The 23,913-nt window shown below is 43.6% G+C and overlaps 1 protein-coding gene across 3 annotated transcripts in view; it reads left to right on the top strand.

Annotated features, from left to right (window-relative positions):
* LOC115190950 (serine/threonine-protein kinase 3) overlaps window positions 1-13,386 on the top strand; it is a 22,001-nt gene extending 8,615 nt beyond the window's left edge. Inside the window, exons 10-12 of one of the 3 annotated variants that reach the window (XR_003877487.1) lie at window positions 6,892-7,079; window positions 11,226-12,100; window positions 12,138-13,386. Coding sequence is in view for 2 of the 3 variants with exons in the window: in XM_029748990.1 (XP_029604850.1) it covers window positions 6,892-7,079; window positions 11,226-11,387 (350 nt within the window). In the remaining variant the exon portion in view is untranslated. Of the gene's footprint in view, window positions 1-6,891; window positions 7,080-11,225 lie in introns of all 3 variants that reach the window. The other 2 variants (XM_029748990.1, XM_029748992.1) reach the window with 2 other exon arrangements.
* The last annotated feature ends 10,527 nt before the right edge of the window (window positions 13,387-23,913 follow it).

Consider the following 23,913-nt stretch of genomic DNA (forward strand, 5'->3'; position numbering starts at 1 on the left):
ATTATATGTGTTATATTTAGTAATATGTATTATATTATATGTGTTATATTTAGTAATATTTATTATATTTATTATATTTAGTTATATTTATTATATTTAGTTATATTTAGTAATATTTATTATATTATATGTATTATATTTAGTAATATGTATTATATTTAGTTATATTTAGTAATATTTATTATATTATATGTATTATATTTAGTTATATTTATTATACGTGTTATATTTAGTTATATTTATTATATTATATGTGTTATATTTAGTAATATGTATTATATTATATGTGTTATATTTAGTAATATATATTATATTTATTATATTTAGTTATATTTATTATCTTTAGTTATATTTAGTAATATTTATTATATTATATGTATTATATTTAGTAATATGTATTATATTTAGTTATATTTAGTAATATTTATTATATTATATGTATTATATTTAGTAATATGTATTATATTTAGTAATATGTATTATATTTAGTTATATTTATTATATTATATGTGTTATATTTAGTAATATATATTATATTTATTATATTTAGTTATATTTATTATCTTTAGTTATATTTAGTAATATTTATTATATTATATGTATTATATTTAGTAATATGTATTATATTTAGTTATATTTAGTAATATTTATTATATTATATGTATTATATTTAGTAATATGTATTATATTTAGTAATATGTATTATATTTAGTTATATTTAGTCATATTTATTATATTATATTTAGTTATATTTAGTAATATTTATTATATTATGTATTATATTTAGTTATATTTATTATTTATTATATTTGTTATATTTAGTTATATTTAGTAATATTTATATTATATTTAGTTATATTTATTATAGTGAGCTGTCAGCGTAGTGCTGTAGCTGACATGATCTAGTTTTTGTGATACATTTTTATTTGATTTGAGACAAGATGCACATGGAGAAAGACTTAAAGCCCCAAGCTCCGTCCTGTAGCTTTATCTGTCTTTAGTATAGTAATGTTGCTACTGTAAACAAATATATAAACGCAAAATACAACAATTCCTGAGTTACAGTTCATATAAGGAAGTCAGTCAATTGAAATAACTTCATTAGACCCTAATCTATGGATTTCACAAGACTGGGCAGGGGCGCAGCCATAGGCCTACCCACTGGGGAGCCAGGTCCTGCCATCAGCTGTCCGGGTGGCTGGTCTCAGAATATTCCGCAGGTGAAGAAGCCAGATGTGGAGGTCCTGGGCTGGCGTGGTTACATGTGGTCTGCGGTTGTGATGCCGGTTGGACGTACTGCCAAATTCTCTAAAACAATATGGGAGGCGGCTTGTGGTAGAGAAATTAACTTTCAATTATCTGGCAACAGCTCTGGTGGACATTCCTGTAGGCAGCATGCCAGTTGCACACTCCCTCAAAAATATAGATATCTTTGGCATTGTGTTGTGACAAAACTGCACATTTTAGTGGCCTTTTATTGTCCCCAGCGCAAGGTGCACCAGTGTCATAATCATGCTGTTTAATCAGCTTCTTGATATGCCACACCTGTCAGGTGGATGGATTATCTTGGCAACAAAAAAAAGGCTCACTAACAGGGATATAAACAAATTTGTGCTCAACATTTGAGAGAAATTAGCTTTTTGTGCATTGTGTAACATTTCTGGGATCTTTTATTTCAGTTCATGAAACACTTTACATGTTGCGTTTTATATTTTTGTTCAGTATATTTTAAAACCTTATCTATTCCTCCTAGATATAAACCTTTACAGTTTGAAAAATATTATATTCAAGGGATACATCAGGATTTTGGCAATGAGGCCCTTAATCTGCTTCCCCAGAGTCAGATGAACTTGTGGAAACCATTTTTATGTTTCTGCGTACAGTTTGAAGGAAGTTGCTAACTAGCGTTAGCGCAATCACTTGGAAGTATATGGGAACAGCTAGAATGCTCGCAGATACCCATAATGCTAGCAGATACCCATAGGCTTCCAGTCTTTGCGGCTCACGAAACTACCTCCAACTTCCTTCATACTGGACACAGAAACTACCTCCAACTTCCTTCATACTGGACACAGAAACTACCTCCAACTTCCTTCATACTGGACACAGAGACATAGAAACTACCTCCACCTTCCTTCATACTGGACACAGAAACTAGCTCCACCTTCCTTCATACTGGACACAGAAACTAGCTCCACCTTCCTTCATACTGGACACAGAGACATAGAAACGACCTCCAATTTCCTTCATACTGGACACAGAGACATAGAAACTACCTCCACCTTCCTTCATACTGGACACAGAGACATAGAAACTACCTCCACCTTCCTTCATACTGGACACAGAGACATAGAAACTAGCTCCACCTTCCTTCATACTGGACACAGAAACTACCTCCACCTTCCTTCATACTGGACACAGAGACATAGACACTACCTCCACCTTCCTTCATACTGGACACAGAGACATAGAAACTAGCTCCAACTTCCTTCATACTGGACACAGAAACTACCTCCACCTTCCTTCATACTGGACACAGAGACACAGAAACTACCTCCACCTTCCTTCATACTGGACACAGAGACATAGAAACTAGCTCCACCTTCCTTCATACTGGACACAGAGACACAGAGACACAGAAACTACCTCCAACTTCCTTCATACTGGACACAGAGACATAGAAACTAGCTCCACCTTCCTTCATACTGGACACAGAGACATGGAGACTACCTCCACCTTCCTTCATACTGGACACAGAGACACAGAAACTACCTCCACCTTCCTTCATACTGGACACAGAGACATAGAAACTAGCTCCACCTTCCTTCATACTGGACACAGAGACACAGAAACTACCTCCACCTTCCTTCATACTGGACACAGAAACTACCTCCACCTTCCTTCATACTGGACACAGAAACTACCTCCACCTTCCTTCATACTGGACACAGAAACTACCTCCACCTTCCTTCATACTGGACACAGAGACACAGAAACTACCTCCACCTTCCTTCATACTGGACACAGAGACACAGAAACTACCTCCAACTTCCTTCATACTGGACACAGAGACATAGAAACTACCTCCACCTTCCTTCATACTGGACACAGAGACATAGAAACTAGCTCCACCTTCCTTCATACTGGACACAGAGACATAGAAACTAGCTCCACCTTCCTTCATACTGGACACAGAGACATAGAGACTACCTCCACCTTCCTTCATACTGGACACAGAGACATAGAAACTAGCTCCACCTTCCTTCATACTGGACACAGAGACATAGAAACTACCTCCACCTTCCTTCATACTGGACACAGAGCAACAGAAACTACCTCCAACTTCCTTCATACTGGACACAGAGACACAGAAACTACCTCCACCTTCCTTCATACTGGACACAGAGACACAGAAACTACCTCCACCTTCCTTCATACTGGACACAGAAACTACCTCCACCTTCCTTCATACTGGACACAGAAACTACCTCCAGCTTCCTTCATACTGGACACAGAGACAGAAACTACCTCCACCTTCCTTCATACTGGACACAGAGACACAGAAACTACCTCCACCTTCCTTCATACTGGACACAGAGACACAGAAACTACCTCCAACTTCCTTCATACTGGACACAGAGACATAGAAACTACCTCCAACTTCCTTCATACTGGACACAGAGACACAGAAACTACCTCCACCTTCCTTCATACTGGACACAGAGACATAGAAACTAGCTCCACCTTCCTTCATACTGGACAGAGACACAGAAACTACCTCCACCTTCCTTCATACTGGACACAGAGACATAGAAACTAGCTCCACCTTCCTTCATACTGGACACAGAGACATAGAAACTAGCTCCACCTTCCTTCATACTGGACACAGAGACATAGAGACTACCTCCACCTTCCTTCATACTGGACACAGAGACACAGAAACTACCTCCACCTTCCTTCATACTGGACACAGAGACATAGAAACTAGCTCCACCTTCCTTCATACTGGACACAGAGACACAGAGACACAGAAACTACCTCCAACTTCCTTCATACTGGACACAGAGACATAGAAACTAGCTCCACCTTCCTTCATACTGGACACAGAGACATGGAGACTACCTCCACCTTCCTTCATACTGGACACAGAGACACAGAAACTACCTCCACCTTCCTTCATACTGGACACAGAGACATAGAAACTAGCTCCACCTTCCTTTATACTGGACACAGAGACACAGAAACTACCTCCACCTTCCTTCATACTGGACACAGAAACTACCTCCACCTTCCTTCATACTGGACACAGAAACTACCTCCACCTTCCTTCATACTGGACACAGAGACAGAAACTACCTCCACCTTCCTTCATACTGGACACAGAGACACAGAAACTACCTCCACCTTCCTTCATACTGGACACAGAGACACAGAAACTAGCTCCACCTTCCTTCATACTGGACACAGAGACATAGAGACTACCTCCACCTTCCTTCATACTGGACACAGAGACATAGAAACTAGCTCCACCTTCCTTCATACTGGACACAGAGACATAGAAACTAGCTCCACCTTCCTTCATACTGGACACAGAGCAACAGAAACTACCTCCAACTTCCTTCATACTGGACACAGAGACATAGAAACTAGCTCCACCTTCCTTCATACTGGACACAGAGACATAGAAACTACCTCCACCTTCCTTCATACTGGACACAGAAACTAGCTCCACCTTCCTTCATACTGGACACAGAGACACAGAAACTAGCTCCACCTTCCTTCATACTGGACACAGAGACATAGAAACTACCTCCACCTTCCTTCATACTGGACACAGAGACATAGAAACTACCTCCACCTTCCTTCATACTGGACACAGAAACTACCTCCACCTTCCTTCATACTGGACACAGAGACACATAAACTACCTCCACCTTCCTTCATACTGGACACAGAGACATAGAAACTACCTCCACCTTCCTTCCTACTGGACACAGAAACTACCTCCACCTTCCTTCATACTGGACACAGAGACACAGAAACTACCTCCAACTTCCTTCATACTGGACACAGAGACATAGAAACTACCTCCAACTTCCTTCATACTGGACACAGAGACACAGAAACTACCTCCACCTTCCTTCATACTGGACACAGAGACATAGAAACTAGCTCCACCTTCCTTCATACTGGACAGAGACACAGAAACTACCTCCACCTTCCTTCATACTGGACACAGAGACATAGAAACTAGCTCCACCTTCCTTCATACTGGACACAGAGACATAGAAACTAGCTCCACCTTCCTTCATACTGGACACAGAGACATAGAGACTACCTCCACCTTCCTTCATACTGGACACAGAGACACAGAAACTACCTCCACCTTCCTTCATACTGGACACAGAGACATAGAAACTAGCTCCACCTTCCTTCATACTGGACACAGAGACACAGAGACACAGAAACTACCTCCAACTTCCTTCATACTGGACACAGAGACATAGAAACTAGCTCCACCTTCCTTCATACTGGACACAGAGACATGGAGACTACCTCCACCTTCCTTCATACTGGACACAGAGACACAGAAACTACCTCCACCTTCCTTCATACTGGACACAGAGACATAGAAACTAGCTCCACCTTCCTTTATACTGGACACAGAGACACAGAAACTACCTCCACCTTCCTTCATACTGGACACAGAAACTACCTCCACCTTCCTTCATACTGGACACAGAAACTACCTCCACCTTCCTTCATACTGGACACAGAGACAGAAACTACCTCCACCTTCCTTCATACTGGACACAGAGACACAGAAACTACCTCCACCTTCCTTCATACTGGACACAGAGACACAGAAACTACCTCCAACTTCCTTCATACTGGACACAGAGACATAGAAACTACCTCCAACTTCCTTCATACTGGACACAGAGACACAGAAACTACCTCCACCTTCCTTCATACTGGACACAGAGACATAGAAACTAGCTCCACCTTCCTTCATACTGGACAGAGACACAGAAACTACCTCCACCTTCCTTCATACTGGACACAGAGACATAGAAACTAGCTCCACCTTCCTTCATACTGGACACAGAGACATAGAAACTAGCTCCACCTTCCTTCATACTGGACACAGAGACATAGAGACTACCTCCACCTTCCTTCATACTGGACACAGAGACATAGAAACTAGCTCCACCTTCCTTCATACTGGACACAGAGACATAGAAACTACCTCCACCTTCCTTCATACTGGACACAGAGCAACAGAAACTACCTCCAACTTCCTTCATACTGGACACAGAGACATAGAAACTAGCTCCACCTTCCTTCATACTGGACACAGAGACATAGAAACTACCTCCACCTTCCTTCATACTGGACACAGAAACTAGCTCCACCTTCCTTCATACTGGACACAGAGACACAGAAACTAGCTCCACCTTCCTTCATACTGGACACAGAGACATAGAAACTACCTCCACCTTCCTTCATACTGGACACAGAGACATAGAAACTACCTCCACCTTCCTTCATACTGGACACAGAAACTACCTCCACCTTCCTTCATACTGGACACAGAGACACATAAACTACCTCCACCTTCCTTCATACTGGACACAGAGACATAGAAACTACCTCCACCTTCCTTCCTACTGGACACAGAAACTACCTCCACCTTCCTTCATACTGGACACAGAGACATAGAAACTACCTCCACCTTCCTTCATACTGGACACAGAGACATAATGATCCAGAAGTATTCCTTTAACATGTGTTTATTACTCCATCATGCCTAGCTCTACCTCCCTCCACACCGTGTGGTTTTGTTATTCATTAGGAAGAGTAAAGTACATGTTTCCTTGTCTCTATTAGGATACCCCACCCCCCAGCAGGCCCTGAGACCCTCCTTCATGGACTACTTTGACAAGCAGGACTCTAATAAGGTCCAACAGGAGAGCTATAACCATAACCAGCAGCAGGAACCAGCCTATCACATCAGCCAGGCTAAGAACGTCTTCCCCGACAACTGGAAGGTTCCTCAGGACGGAGACTTTGACTTTGTGAGTTACACCTAATCACCCATCCATAGAACTACATATAGAACCATCCATAGAACTACATATAGAACCATCCATAGAACTACATATAGAACCATCCATAGAACTACATATAGAGCCATCCATAGAACTACATATAGAGCCATCCATAGAACTACATATAGAGCCATCCATAGAACTACATATAGAGCCATCCATAGAACTACATATAGAGCCATCCATAGAACTACATATAGAACCATCCATAGAACTACATATAGAACCATCCATAGAACTACATATAGAGCCATCCATAGAACTACATATAGAGCCATCCATAGAACTACATATAGAGCCATCCATAGAACTACATATAGAGCCATCCATAGAACTACATATAGAACCATCCATAGAACTACACATAGAACCATCCATAGAACTACATATAGAGCCATCCATAGAACTACATATAGAACAACATATAGAACCATCCATGGAACAACATATAGAACCATCCATGGAACTATATATAGAACCATTCATGGAACTACATATAGAACCATCCATAGAACTACATATAGAACTACATATAGAACCATCCATAGAACTACATATAGAGCCATCCATAGAACTACATATAGAACAACATATAGAACCATCCATGGAACAACATATAGAACCATCCATGGAACTATATATAGAACCATTCATGGAACTACATATAGAACAACATATAGAACCATCCATGGAACTACATATAGAACCATCCATAGAACAACATATAGAACCAGCCATAGAACTACATATAGAACTACATATATAACCATCCATAGAACAACATATAGAACCATCCATGGAACTATATATAGAACCATCCATGGAACTACATATAGAACCATCCATAGAACTACATATAGAACTACATATAGAACCATCCATAGAACTACATATAGAACAACATATAGAACCATCCATAGAACTACATATAGAACCATCCATAGAACTACATATAGAACCATGCATGGAACTACATATAGAACCATCCATAGAACTACATATAGAACAACATATAGAACCATCCATAGAACTACATATAGAACAACATATAGAACCATCCATAGAACTACATATAGAACTACATATAGAACCATCCATAGAACTACATATAGAACCATGCATGGAACTACATATAGAACATCCATAGAACTACATATAGAACAACATATAGAACCATCCATAGAACTACATATAGAACAACATATAGAACCATCCATAGAACTACATATAGAACTACATATAGAACCATCCATAGAACTACATATAGAACCATCCATGGAACTACATATAGAACCATCCATGGAACTACATATAGAACCATCCATGGAACTACATATAGAACCATCCATAGAACAACATATAGAACCATCCATGGAACTACATATAGAACCATCCATGGAACTATATATATAGAACCATCCATGGAACTACATATAGAACCATCCATGGAACTACATATAGAACCATCCATGGAACTACATATAGAACCATCCATGGAACTACATATAGAACCATCCATAGAACTACATATAGAACCATCTATAGAACTACATATAGAACCATCCATGGAACTACATATAGAACCATCCATAGAACTACATATAGAACCATCCATAGATCTACATATAGAGCTACATATAGAGCTACATATAGAACCATCCATGGAACTACATATAGAACCATCCATGGAACTACATATAGAGCTACATATAGAGCTACATATAGAACCATCCATGGAACTACATATAGAACCATCCATGGAACTACATATAGAACTACATATAGAGCTACAAATAGAACCATCCATGGAACTACATATAGAACCATCCATGGAACTACATATAGAACCATCCATGGAACTACATATAGAACCATCCATAGAACTACATATAGAACCATCCATAGAACTACATATAGAACAACATATAGAACCATCCATAGAACTACATATAGAACCATCCATAGAACTACATATAGAACCATCCATAGAACTACATATAGAACTACATATATAACCATCCATGGAACTACATATAGAACCATCCATGGAACTACATATAGAACAACATGTAGAACCATCTATAGAACTACAGTACCAGTGAAAAGTTTGGACACACCTACTCATTCCAGGGTTTTTCTTTATTTGACTACTTCTACATTGTAGAATAATAGTGGAGACATCAAAACTATGAGATAACACATACGGAATCATGTAGTAACCATAAAAGTGTTTGAGATTCTTCAAAGTAGTCAAGCTTTGCCTTGATGACAGCTTTGCACACTCTTGGCATTCTCTGAACCAGCTTCATGAGGTAGTAACCTGGAATGCATTTTAATTAACAGGTGTGCCTTGTTAAATTAATTTGTGGAATTTCTATCCTTAATGTGTTTGAGCCAATCAGTTGTGTTGTGACAAGGTAGGTTTGGTATACAGAAGATAGCCCTATTTGGTAAAAGACCAAGTACATATGAGTCCAAATGTTAGTTTTTTGGTTCCAACCACCGTGTCTTTGTGAGACTCAGAGTAGGTGAACGGATGATCTCCGCATGTGTGGTTCCCACCGTAAAGCATGAAGGAGGAGGTGTGGGGGTGCTTTGCTGGTGACACTGTCTGTGATTTATTTAGAATTAAAGGCTCACTTAACCAGTATGGCTACCACAGCATTCTGCAGCGATACGCCATCCCATCTGGTTTGGAATTCGTGGGACTATCATTTGTTTTTCAACAGGACAATGACCCAACACACCTCCAGGCTGTGTAAAGGCTATTTGACCAAGAAGGAGAGTGATGGAGTGCTGCATCAGATGACCTGGCCTCCACAATCACCCAACCTCAACTCAATTAAGATGGTTTGGGATGAGTTGGACCTCAGAGTGAAGGAAAAGCAGACAACAAGTGCTCAGCATATGTGGGAACTCATTCAAGACTGTTGGAATAGCATTCCAGGTGAAGCTGGTTGAGAGAATGGCAAGAGTGTGCAAAGCTGTCATCAAGGCAAAGGGTGGCTACTTTGAAGAATCTCAAATATAAAATATATTTTGATTTGTTTAACACTTTTTTTGGTTACTCTACATGATTCTATATGTGTTATTTCATAGTTTTGATTTCTTCACTATTATTCTACAATGTAGAAAGCCCTTGAATGAGTAAGTGTGTCCAAACTTTTGACCGGTAGTGTACATGCGTACATAACATATACTGATAAATACATTTAAAAAGTGGTATTTGTTTTTTTATTAGGATCTCCATTTGCTGTTGCAAAAGCAGCAGCTACTCTTCCTGGGGTTCCACACAAAACATCAAATGACATAATACAGAACATTAATAGACAAGAACAGCTCAAGGACAGAACTACAAAACGTTTTTTAAAGGCACACGTAGCCCACATATCAATACATACACACAAACTATCTAGGACAAATAGGGGAGAGGCAGTGTGTCGTGAGGTGTTGCTTTATTAGTTTTGTTAAACCAGGTTTGCTGTTTATTTGAGCAGTATGAGATGGAAGGGAGTTCCATGCAATAAGGGCTCTATGTAATACTGTACGCTTTCTTGAATTTGTTCTGGATTTGGGGACTGTGAAAAGACCCCTGGTGGCATGTCTGTGATCAATAGGAATGTAATATTATCTCTGATTAATCATCATGTGATGTCATCTCTGATCAATAGGAATCTAATTATCTGTGTGATCAATAGTCATGTGACATTATCTGTGTGATCAATAGTCATGTGACATTATCTGTGTGATCAATAGTCATGTGATATCTGTGTGATCAATAGTCACATGACATCATCCCTGTCCGTCCCTTGGTCTTTACTTCCTAACTGACACAGTGATTTATGTTGTGCTGTGTTCTAAAGTTGCCTTTCTCCGTGTGTGTGTGTGTGTGTGCGTGCTCTCTGTGTGTGTGTGTGTGTGTGTGTGTGTGTGTGTGTGTGTGTGCTCTCTGTGTGTGCTCTCTGTGTGTGCTCTCTGTGTGTGCTCTCTGTGTGTGTCTCTGTGTGTGTGTCTCTCTGTGTGTGTGTCTCTCTGTGTGTCTGTCTCTCTGTGTGTGTGTCTCTCTGTGTGTGTGTGTTCTGTGTGTGTGTGTGTGTGTGTTCTCTGTCTAAGCAGCTGAAGAACCTTGACTTTGAGGAGCTGCAGCTGCGTCTGACGGCTCTGGACCCCATGATGGAGAGAGAGATCGAGGAGCTGCGCCGGCGCTACACCGCCAAGAGACAACCCATCCTCGACGCAATGGACGCCAAGAAACGCAGACAGCAGAACTTCTGAAGAGCCTGACCTGAGGAACACATTCTGACCTGGGCCCGTGTTCATACAGCGCCTCACATTCCAGAGTGCTGATCTGGGCTTAAGGTTGTCCACTTTCCATGTAATCTCATTCCTTACGATCTGAAAGACAGAACTGATCCTAGATCAGCACTCTGGGAGCAGAACTGCTGAGGACCTTAGAGAAAGCATTCTGACCTGGTGCTTTCTGTTAAGACCTGACCAAGGGAGAGGAGAGACCTGACACCTGTCTGGAATTTAATTCGCCCTGTGCTCCTAAATGTCCTCCATTTTGTCTCTCATCACCACCCCAGTAGTCAGTGTGACCTGGAGTTATTCTATCTCCCCATGGCTCTGCTGGTCCTCAGGACTATTTTAAACAATTATTGGGCTCCCCCTCTGTTAATTATGAACCTGTAGGTAGCCTTATACCCCTCTGTTAATTATGAACCTGTAGGTAGCCTTATACCCCTCTGTTAATTATGAACCTGTAGGTAGCCTTATACCCCTCTGTTAATTATGAACCTGTAGGTAGCCTTATACCCCTCTGTTAATTATGAACCTGTAGGTAGCCTTATACCCCTCTGTTAATTATGAACCTGTAGGTAGCCTTATACCCCTCTGTTAATTATGAACCTGTAGGTAGCCTTATACCCCTCTGTTAATTATGAACCTGTAGGTAGCCTTATACCCCTCTGTTAATTATGAACCTGTAGGTAGCCTTATACCCCTCTGTTAATTATGAACCTGTAGGTAGCCTTATATCCCAAAGTATGATTGATTAACATATTTTCTTAAAGATACGTTTTTCCCCTTTAAAGCATCCTCTGATTGATCAATACTCTCTGGGTTTATTTGCCTCCTGGGAAATGACCGACGATATGGAAAATAATGTTAAAGGATACAACAACGCATTCTAAACTGCAGACTTTCTAGTTGACAGGAAAAGCTAGTTTATGTTGTGAAGACGGGGAAGCTTCACCCTCCTGACGTCGGTGTCACTAAGAGGTGTGGTCATCAAGGAGAAATGGCAGATTGGGGGAAGCTTCACCCTCCTGACGTCAGCGTCACTAAGAGGCGTGGTCATCAACGAGAAATGGCAGATTGGGGGAAGCGGCCAATGTAGAAATCGCTCAGTCATTTCCAGGTGATAAAATTCTACACTCAATTTCAGTTTGTGAGAAAACAATAATGTGTGTGAGAAACCATCCAAATCGCTATAAAATATATTTTCAGTAACATTTTTTTTTTTACGGCTGTTGAAAGTTGGACGAAACTGAAAGTGAATTGTTATCCGGGGTCCTTTGGACATCCACCACCATTGTCCATGCTATCCGATATCCTAGTACAGTCTAGCCATAACGACAATAGGTCCTGAGAATATAACTCTAACGTTACCCCATTGAAGTTGAAAATTTAAAATGGTCAAGGTTAGGTAAGTGTTATGGTTAGGGACGTTCCCTGAAACCCAGATAGCACTAACCACCATGTTACAGGGAAATGGGATGCGGGGTAGGGGTTTGGAATGCAGCCTAGATGTTGCAATTCACCTAGCTTCCACATGGGTGGGACGTTCTACATGTACCTTGAATATAGCCCTACTATAGCCCTACTATTCTACACCAGTTGGTACATTCCACTATGGTAGTGGCAGCCCGCCTGGGGGGGATGATGGCAGCCCGCCTGGGGGGGATGATGGCAGCCCGCCTGGGGGGATGATGTCAGCCCTCCTGGGGGGATGATGTCAGCCCTCCTGGGGGGATGATGTCAGCCCGCCTGGGGGGATGATGGCAGCCCGCCTGGGGGGATGATGGCAGCCCGCCTGGGGGGATGATGGCAGCCCGCCTGGGGGATGATAGAGTAGTGCAACGATGGAAACCCTGTGGTGTGTATTTGATATATATCATGATGTAATACTGTATATAATCCAGTTGCAAAACAACTGTTGAAGTTTGTCGACTACCAAAGACTAACTTGATGAGAATAAATGCCTTAAAATACATGGTTTGTTTTTAAAAAGGAATGAATTCATGTGATCTGAGTGGACAGAATCTTTTCTCCCATTAGGAACTCGACCTGAAAACCGAATGGAGGGGATGTGATCTTATGTGCGCCATGAAGATAACTCCTGTTCTGAGCCAGTTGTTTATCCTTCCCTGTTCTGTTTGATATCCTGAGCCAGTTGTTTATCCTTCCCTGTTCTGTTTGATATCCTGAGCCAGTTGTTTATCCTTCCCTGTTCTGTTTGATATCCTGAGCCAGTTGTTTATCCTTCCCTGTTCTGTTTGATATCCTGAGCCAGTTGTTTATCCTTCCCTGTTCTGTTTGATATCCTGAGCCAGTTGTTTATCCTTCCCTGTTCTGTTTGATATCCTGAGCCAGTTGTTTATCCTTCCCTGTTCTGTTTGATATCCTGAGCCAGTTGTTTACTATAGTTTTCCCTGTAATGTAGACACAGGCTTTAGGTTTCCTGTACTGTTAGTGCTTCATGAGTCTTAACGTGCTCTCACTGTCATAAGATTTCCATACTCTGGTTGTGTCCCAAATGGAACACTGTCCCCTATGTAGTGCACTACTTTTGACCCGGACCTATAGGTACTACACAGGGTATAGGGTGCATTTGGAATACTGCCTCTGACTGTATATTCCAACAGACAGAGATCAGCTCCTATCAAATGTATTTATAAAGCCCTTCTTACATCAGCTGATATCTCAAAGTGCTGTACAGAAACCCAGCCTAAAACCCCAAACAGCAAGCAATGCAGGTGTAGAAGCATGGTGGCTAGGAAAAACTCCCTAGAAAGGCCAAAACCTAGGAAGAAACCTAGAGAGGAACCAGGCTATGAGGGGTGGCCAGTCCTCTTCTGGCTGTGGGGTGGAGATTATAACAGAACATGGCCAAGATGTTCAAATGTTCATAAATGACCAGCATGGTCAGATAATAATAATCATCCACCTCTGGCCTGCTCGCCTCCCTACCTCTGAGGAAGCACAGCTCCCGCTCAGCCCAGTCAAAACTGTTCGCTGCTCTGGCACCCCAATGGTGGAACAAGCTCCCTCACGACGCCAGGACAGCGGAGTCAATCACCACCTTCCGGAGACACCTGAAACCCCACCTCTTTAAGGAATACCTGGGATAGGATAAAGTAATCCTTCTACCCCCCCCCCCCCCCCCAAAAGATTTAGATGCACTATTGTAAAGTGGTTGTTCCACTGGATATCTTAAGGTGAATGCACCAATTTGTAAGTTGCTCTGGATAAGAGCGTCTGCTAAATGACTTAAATGTAAATGTAGTTGTCGAGGGTGCAACAAGTCAGTAACACAAGAGTAAATGTCAGTTGGCTTTTCATAGCCGATCTTTGAGAGTATCTCTACCGCTCCTGCTGTCTCTAGGGAGTGGAAAACAGCAGGTCCGGGACAGGTAGCACGTCCGGTGAACAGGTCAGGGTTCCATAGCCGCAGGCAGAACAGTCGAAACTGGAGCAGCAGCACGGCCAAGTGGACTGGGGACAGCAAGGAGTCATGCCAGGTAGTCCTGAGGCATGGTCCTAGGGCTCAGGTCCTCCGAGAGAGAGAATTAGAAAGAGCATACTTAAATTCACACAGGACAAGACAGGAGAAATACTCCAGATTTACATTTTTTTTTTTTTACATTTTAGTCATTTAGCAGACGCTCTTATCCAGAGCGACTTACAGTAGTGAATGCATACATTTCATACAATTTCATACATTTTTTTCTGTGCTGGCCCCCCGTGGGAATCGAACCCACAACCCTGGTGTTGCAAACACCATGCTCTACCAACTGAGCTACAGGGAAGTCCTGTAGCTCAGATATAATAGACTGACCCTAGCCCCCCGACACATAAACTACTGCAGCATAAATACTGGAGGCTGAGACAGGAGGGGTCAGGAGATACTGTGGCCCCATCCGATGATACCCCCAAACAGGCAGGATATAACCCCACCCACTTTGCCAAAGCACAGCCCCCACACCACTAGAGGGATAGCTTCAACCACCAACTTACCATCCTGAGACAAGGCCAAGTATAGCCCATTAGGCAGTGTACTACCAGTCCACCCTCAGCACTAGTTAACTAGGGATTGTTTCATTAGGCAGTGTACTACCAGTCTACCCTCAACACTAGTTAACTAGGGATTGTTTCATTAGGCAGTGTACTATATCAGTCCACCCTCAACACTAGTTAACTAGGGATTGTTTCATTAGGCAGTGTACTACCAGTCCACCCTCAACACTAGTTAACTAGGGATTGTTTTATTAGGCAGTGTACTATACCAGTCCACCCTCAACACTAGTTAACTAGGGATTGTTTCATTAGGCAGTGTACTACCAGTCCACCCTCAACACTAGTTAACTAGGGATTGTTTCATTAGGCAGTGTACTATCTATAGCTATATACAGTATTTAGCTGCTATTTATAAACTTGTAAAAATTACACATCAAATAGCCTAATAAGAGGAACAAAGTGAGGAGAGGCTGTCGGAGGGGGAGAGGCTGTCGGAGGGGGAGAGGCTGTCGGAGGTTATAGGAGTGGATAAGATTAGATATTCCTTTGTCTGATTTTCAGAGATATTTACTTTACGTACTAGAAGATGCAGTGAGACATGACATAGGCCAGACATAACATCACACATACACATTCATGAAAAAACTAAACAAGAATGACAGCTTAATGTCTCTGACCCCTCTCTTCCACATAGCTGTCCCTCCTATACCTAATGTCTCTGACCCCTCTCTTCCACATAGCTGTCCCTCCTATACCTAATGTCTCTGACCCCTCTATTCCACATAGCTGTCCCTCCTATACCTAATGTCTCTGACCCCTCTCTTCCACATAGCTGTCCCTCCTATACCTAATGTCTCTGACCCCTCTATTCCACATAGCTGTCCCTCCTATCCCTAATGTCTCTGACCCCTCTCTTCCACACAGCTGTCCATCCTATACCTAATGTCTCTGACCCCTCTCTTCCACATAGCTGTCCCTCCTATCCCTAATGTCTCTGACCCCTCTCTTCCACACAGCTGTCCATCCTATACCTAATGTCTCTGACCCCTCTCTTCCACATAGCTGTCCCTCCTATACCTAATGTCTCTGACCCCTCTCTTCCACATAGCTGTCCCTCCTATACCTAATGTCTCTGACCCCTCTCTTCCACACAGCTGTCCCTCCTATACCTAATGTCTCTGACCCCTCTCTTCCACATAGCTGTCCATCCTATACCTTATGTAACACATCCCCTTAATGTCCAGTGTCCCTGAGTGTTGCACATCATGTTATTGAACAACCCTATAGTTTCAATGTCCATGATTAATTTACACAGTTAGTTATATTTCACTATTTCCCATTCCGGAATGAGTGAATCTCTCTGTGTCCCTGCCCTCCTTATTTCAAATCAAATCAATTGTATTAGTTACATGCGCCGGATACAACAGGTGTAGACCTCACAGTGAAATGCTTACGAGCCCCTAAGGGGGTACCGGTTAGTAATGAGGCTATATACAGGGGGTACCGGTTAGTAATGAGGCTATATACAGGGGGTACCGGTTAGTAATGAGACTATATACAGGGGGTACCGGTTAGTAATGAGGCTATATACAGGGGGTACCGGTTAGTAATGAGGCTATATACAGGGGGTACAGGTTAGTAATGAGGCTATATACAGGGGGTACAGGTTAGTAATGAGACTATATACAGGGGGGCACCAGTTAGTAATGAGGCTATATACAGGGGGGCACCAGGTAGTAATGAGGCTATATACAGGGGGGCACCAGTTAGTAATGAGGCTATATACAGGGGGGCACCAGGTAGTAATGAGGCTATATACAGGGGGTACCGGTTAGTAATGAGGCTATATACAGGGGGGTACCAGGTAGTAATGAGGCTATATACAGGGGGTACCGGTTAGTAATGAGGCTATATACAGGGGGGCACCAGTTAGTAATGAGGCTATATACAGGGGGTACCGGTTAGTAATGAGGCTATATACAGGGGGGAACCCGTTAGTAATGAGGCTATATACAGGGGGTACCGGTTAGTAATGAGGCTATATACAGGGGGGCACCAGTTAGTAATGAGGCTATATACAGGGGGGAACCCGTTAGTAATGAGGCTATATACAGGGGGGAACCCGTTAGTAATGAGGCTATATACAGGGGGTACCGGTTAGTAATGAGGCTATATACAGGGGGTACCGGTTAGTAATGAGGCTATATACAGGGGGTACCGGTTAGTAATGAGGCTATATACAGGGGGTACCGGTTAGTAATGAGGCTATATACAGGGGGGCACCAGTTAGTAATGAGGCTATATACAGGGGGTACCGGTTAGTAATGAGGCTATATACAGGGGGGCACCAGTTAGTAATGAGGCTATATACAGGGGGTACCGGTTAGTAATGAGGCTATATACAGGGGGGCACCAGTTAGTAATGAGGCTATATACAGGGGGTACCGGTTAGTAATGAGGCTATATACAGGGGGGCACCAGTTAGTAATGAGGCTATATACAGGGGGTACCGGTTAGTAATGAGGCTATATACAGGGGGTGCCGGTTAGTAATGAGACTATATACAGGGGGTACAGGTTAGTAATGAGGCTATATACAGGGGGGCACCGGTTAGTAATGAGGCTATATACAGGGGGCACCGGTTAGTAATGAGGCTATATACAGGGGGGTACCCGTTAGTAATGAGACTATATACAGGGGGGTACCCGTTAGTAATGAGGCTATATACAGGGGGGCACTGGTTAGTAATGAGGCTATATACAGGGGGCACCGGTTAGTAATGAGGCTATATACAGGGGGGTACCCGTTAGTAATGAGACTATATACAGGGGGGTACCAGGTAGTAATGAGGCTATATACAGGGGGGCACCGGTTAGTAATGAGGCTATATACAGGGGGTACCGGTTAGTAATGAGGCTATATACAGGGGGGCACCGGTTAGTAATGAGGCTATATTCAGGGGGGCACCGGTTAGTAATGAGGCTATATACAGGGGGGCACCGGTTAGTAATGAGGCTATATACAGGGGGGCACCGGTTAGTAATGATGCTATATACCGGGGTGCTGGTTAGTAATGAGGCTATATACAGGGGGGCACCGGTTAGTAATGAGGCTATATACATGGGGCACCGGTTAGTAATGAGGCTATATACAGGGGGGCACCGGTTAGTAATGAGGCTATATACAGGGGGGTACCGGTTAGTAATGAGGCTATATACAGGGGGGCACTGGTTAGTAATGAGGCTATATACAGGGGGGTACCGGTTAGTAATGAGGCTATATACAGGGGGGTACCCGTTAGTAATGAGGCTATATACAGGGGGGTACCCGTTAGTAATGAGACTATATACAGGGGGGCACCAGTTAGTAATGAGGCTATATACAGGGGGTACCGGTTAGTAATGAGGCTATATACAGGGGGGCACTGGTTAGTAATGAGGCTATATACAGGGGGCACCGGTTAGTAATGAGGCTATATACAGGGGGTGCCGGTTAGTAATGAGACTATATACAGGGGGTACAGGTTAGTAATGAGGCAATATACAGGGGGTACCGGTTAGTAATGAGGCTATATACAGGGGGTACCGGTTAGTAATGAGGCTATATACAGGGGGTACAGGTTAGTAATGAGGCTATATACAGGGGGTACCGGTTAGTAATGAGGCTATATACAGGGGTACCAGGTAGTAATGAGGCTATATACAGGGGGGCACCGGTTAGTAATGAGGCTATATACAGGGGGTACCGGTTAGTAATGAGGCTATATACAGGGGGGCACCGGTTAGTAATGAGGCTATATACAGCGGGGCACCGGTTAGTAATGAAGCTATATTCAGGGGGGCACCGGTTAGTAATGAGGCTATATACAGGGGGTACCGGTTAGTAATGAGGCTATATACAGGGGGTGCCGGTTAGTAATGAGACTATATACAGGGGGTGCCGGTTAGTAATGAGACTATATACAGGGGGTACAGGTTAGTAATGAGGCTATATACAGGGGGTACCGGTTAGTAATGAGGCTATATACAGAGGTACCAGGTAGTAATGAGGCTATATACAGGGGGGCACCGGTTAGTAATGAGGCTATATACAGGGGGTACCGGTTAGTAATGAGGCTATATACAGGGGGGCACCGGTTAGTAATGAAGCTATATTCAGGGGGGCACCGGTTAGTAATGAGGCTATATACAGGGGGGCACCGGTTAGTAATGAGGCTATATACAGGGGGTACAGGTTAATAATGAGGCTATATACAGGGGGGAACCCGTTAGTAATGAGGCTATATACAGGGGGTACCGGTTAGTAATGAGGCTATATACAGGGGGTATCAGTTAGTAATGAGGCTATATACAGGGGGTACCAGTTAGTAATGAGGCTATATACAGGGGGTACCAGTTAATAATGAGCCTATATACAGGGGGTACAGTATGTGTAATGAGGCTATATACAGGGGTTACCGGTTAGTAATGAGGCTATATACAGGCTACTATTATAATTATTTCGGTGACAACCTGTTTTTGTTTTTTATATAAATAAATGTGACACAAAAGGAAGTGTAGAACAAACACCATTGCCAATCATGCATTGCTCTATTAACTTTCAAAACATTGTTCCGAAGTTTGCCCCCAATAAGTACATTTGCCTACGAATTAAGTCGCACAAAAATGTCTTTTCACACGAATTAAGCCACACAAAACTCACGAAATCTGCTGAAATACTTTTTGTACATATGTGTACAAATTGAGTGTGAGATTGCAACACAACAACCTGGCACAGGAAAAATGTAACCATGATGAGATGATAGGTCTACATGCATTGTGAACTGCACTCCGTACTGAAATGCACTGTCTGTCCCATCCCTGAGCGTTGATCATGCAGATAGCAGAGAGAAGGCCAAAGAGAAGACAGATTTAGACATTGCATATCATTTAACAGTTCCATATTACATCATGCTGTTCATATAAATAAGGTATTATAATTTACTGGTTTCTCAGTTATTTATTCCTGGAAAAAGGAGTGGGTTTGAGTGGGAAATCTCACTAACCCGGCACTGCTATTCAACCCTAGTTACCATACACTCCTTAAATATCTCAGTGTCAGTGAAGAGCTTGATGTGTTAAATTAAAACCAGGGCTCGAAGTGTGGGGGCACGTGAGGGTATTGTGTTTTTTTTGTTAAATAATTGGACCTGATTTATATAAAGCGATCTATAGCAACGCTGTAGTACACAATGCTTTATGCTAGAAACGAGCTGTAAAATGCCGGGGAAAGACGTGATCGATGCATATGGGATATCTTTAGTTTGTGTCTCTGATATTATGGAGGCTACGCTACAACCTTCTATAGGAGACAAATTACTTTGCTTGAAAAGTAGCCTGATGTTGGATTCTTTCACTGTCAAGTTTGAGGATCATATGGTGAGCTATGCATGACTAGTTTGGTAATTTAGCCTAGCATATGCTCTTATATTACCATGTCCTAACCAGTCAACACGCATCTAAACTCAGCAAAAAAAGAAACGTCCCTTTTTCAGGACCCTGTCTTTCAAAGATAATTAATAAAAATCCAAATAACTTCACAGATCTTCATTGTAAAGGGTTTAAACTCTGTTTCCCATGCTTGTTCAATGAACCATAACAACCATTCCACAGGTGCATGTTCATTCATTGTTTAAGGCACTAACAGCTTACAGACAGTAGTCAATTAAGGTCACAGTTATGAAAACTTAGGACACTAAAGAGGCCTTTCTACTGACTCTGAAAAACACCAAAAGAAAGATGCCCAGGGTCTCTGCTCATCTGCGTGAACGTGCTTTAGGCAAGCTGCAAGGAGGCATGAGGACTGCAGATGTGGCCAGGGCAATAAATTGCAATGTTCGTACTGTGAGACGCCTAAGACAGCGCTACAGGGAGACAGGACGGACAGCTGATCGTCCTCGCAGTGGCAGACCACGTGTAACAACACCTTTTCTCAAATATACATTTACATTTTACATTTAAGTCATTTAGCAGACGCTCTTATCCAGAGCGACTTACAAATTGGTGCATTCACCTTATGATATCCAGTGGAACAACCACTTTACAATAGTGCATCTAAATCTTTTAAGGGGGGGGGGGTTAGAAGGATTACTTTATCCTATCCCAGGTATTCCTTAAAGAGGTGGGGTTTCAGGTGTCTCCGGAAGGTGGTGATTGACTCCGCTGTCCTGGCGTCGTGAGGGAGCTTGTTCCACCATTGGGGTGCCAGAGCAGCGAACAGTTTGGACTGGGCTGAGCGGGAACTGTGCTTCCTCAGAGGTAGGGGGGCCAGCAGGCCAGAGGTGGATGAACGCAGTGCCCTTGTTTGGGTGTAGGGCCTGATCAGAGCCTGAAGGTATGGAGGTGCCGTTCCCCTCACAGCTCCGTAGGCAAGCACCATGGTCTTGTAGCGGATGCGAGCTTCAACTGGAAGCCAGTGGAGAGAGCGGAGGAGCGGGGTGACGTGAGAGAACTTGGGAAGGTTGAACACCAGACGGGCTGCGGCGTTCTGGATGAGTTGTAGGGGTTTAATGGCACAGGCAGGGAGCCCAGCCAACAGCGAGTTGCAGTAATCCAGACGGGAGATGACAAGTGCCTGGATTAGGACCTGCGTCGCTTCCTGTGTGAGGCAGGGTCGTACTCTGCGAATGTTGTAGAGCATAAACCTACAGGATCGGGTAGGGAGTTGGAGTTGTCAACCGTGATGGCGAGATCATGGAACGGGCAGTCCTTCCCCGGGAGGAAGAGCAGCTCCGTCTTGCCGAGGTTCAGCTTGAGGTGGTGATCCGTCATCCACACTGATATGTCTGCCAGACATGCAGAGATGCGATTCGCCGCCTGGTTATCAGAAGGGGGAAAGGAGAAGATTAATTGTGTGTCGTCTGCATAGCAATGATAGGAGAGCCCATGTGAGGATATGACAGAGCCAAGTGACTTGGTGTATAGCGAGAATAGGAGAGGGCCTAGAACAGAGCCCTGGGGGACACCAGTGGTGAGAGCGCGTGGTGCGGAGACAGATTCTCGCCACGCCACCTGGTAGGAGCGACCTGTCAGGTAGGACGCAATCCAAGCGTGGGCCGCGCCGGAGATGCCCAACTCGGAGAGGGTGGAGAGGAGGATCTGATAGTTCACAGTATCAAAGGCAGCAGATAGGTCTAGAAGGATGAGAGCAGAGGAGAGAGAGTTAGCTTTAGCAGTGCGGAGAGCCTCCATGACACAGAGAAGAGCAGTCTCAGTTGAATGCCCAGTCTTGAAACCTGACTGATTAGGATCAAGAAGGTCATTCTGAGAGAGATAGCAGGAGAGCTGGCCAAGGACGGCACGTTCAAGCGTTTTGGAGAGAAAAGAAAGAAGGGATACTGGTCTGTAGTTGTTGACATGGGAGGGATCGAGTGTAGGTTTTTTCAGAAGGGGTGCAACTCTCGCTCTCTTGAAGACGGAAGGGACGTAGCCAGCGGTCAAGGATGAGTTGATGAGCGAGGTGAGGTAGGGGAGAAGGTCTCCGGAAATGGTCTGGAGAAGAGAGGAGGGGATAGGGTCAAGTGGGCAGGTTGTTGGACGGCCGGCCGTCACAAGACGCGAGATTTCATCTGGAGAGAGAGGGGAGAAAGAGGTCAAAGCACAGGGTAGGGCAGTGTGAGCAGGACCAGCGGTGTCGTTTGACTTAGCAAACGAGGATCGGATATCGTCAACCTTCTTTTCAAAATGGTTGACGAAGTCATCTGCAGAGAGGGAGGAGGGGGGGGGAGGGGGAGGAGGATTCAGGAGGGAGGAGAAGGTAGCAAAAAGCTTCCTAGGGTTAGAGGCAGATGCTTGGAATTTAGAGTGGTAGAAAGTGGCTTTAGCAGCAGAGACAGAAGAGGAGAATGTAGAGAGGAGGGAGTGAAAGGATGCCAGGTCCGCAGGGAGGCGAGTTTTCCTCCATTTCCGCTCGGCTGCCCGGAGCCCTGTTCTGTGAGCTCGCAGTGAGTCGTCGAGCCACGGAGCAGGAGGGGAGGACCGAGCCGGCCTGGAGGATAGGGGACAGAGAAAATCAAAGGATGCAGAAAGGGAGGAGAGGAGGGTTGAGGAGGCAGAATCAGGAGATAGGTTGGAGAAGGTTTGAGCAGAGGGAAGAGATGATAGGATGGAAGAGGAGAGAGTAGCGGGAGAGAGAGAGCGAAGGTTGGGACGGCGCAATACCATCCGAGTAGGGGCAGAGTGAGAAGTGTTGGATGAGAGCGAGAGGGAAAAGGATACAAGGTAGTGGTCGAGGACTTGGAGGGGAGTTGCAATGAGATTAGTGGAAGAACAGCATCTAGTAAAGATGAGGTCAAGCGTATTGCCTGCCTTGTGAGTAGGGGGGGAAGGTGAGAGGGTGAGGTCAAAAGAGGAGAGGAGTGGAAAGAAGGAGGCAGAGAGGAATGAGTCAAAGGTAGACGTGGGGAGGTTAAAGTCACCCAGAACTGTGAGAGGTGAGCCATCCTCTGGAAAGGAACTTATCAAGG

Source organism: Salmo trutta, unplaced genomic scaffold, assembly GCF_901001165.1.
Source record: "Salmo trutta unplaced genomic scaffold, fSalTru1.1, whole genome shotgun sequence".
NCBI lineage: Eukaryota > Metazoa > Chordata > Actinopteri > Salmoniformes > Salmonidae > Salmo > Salmo trutta.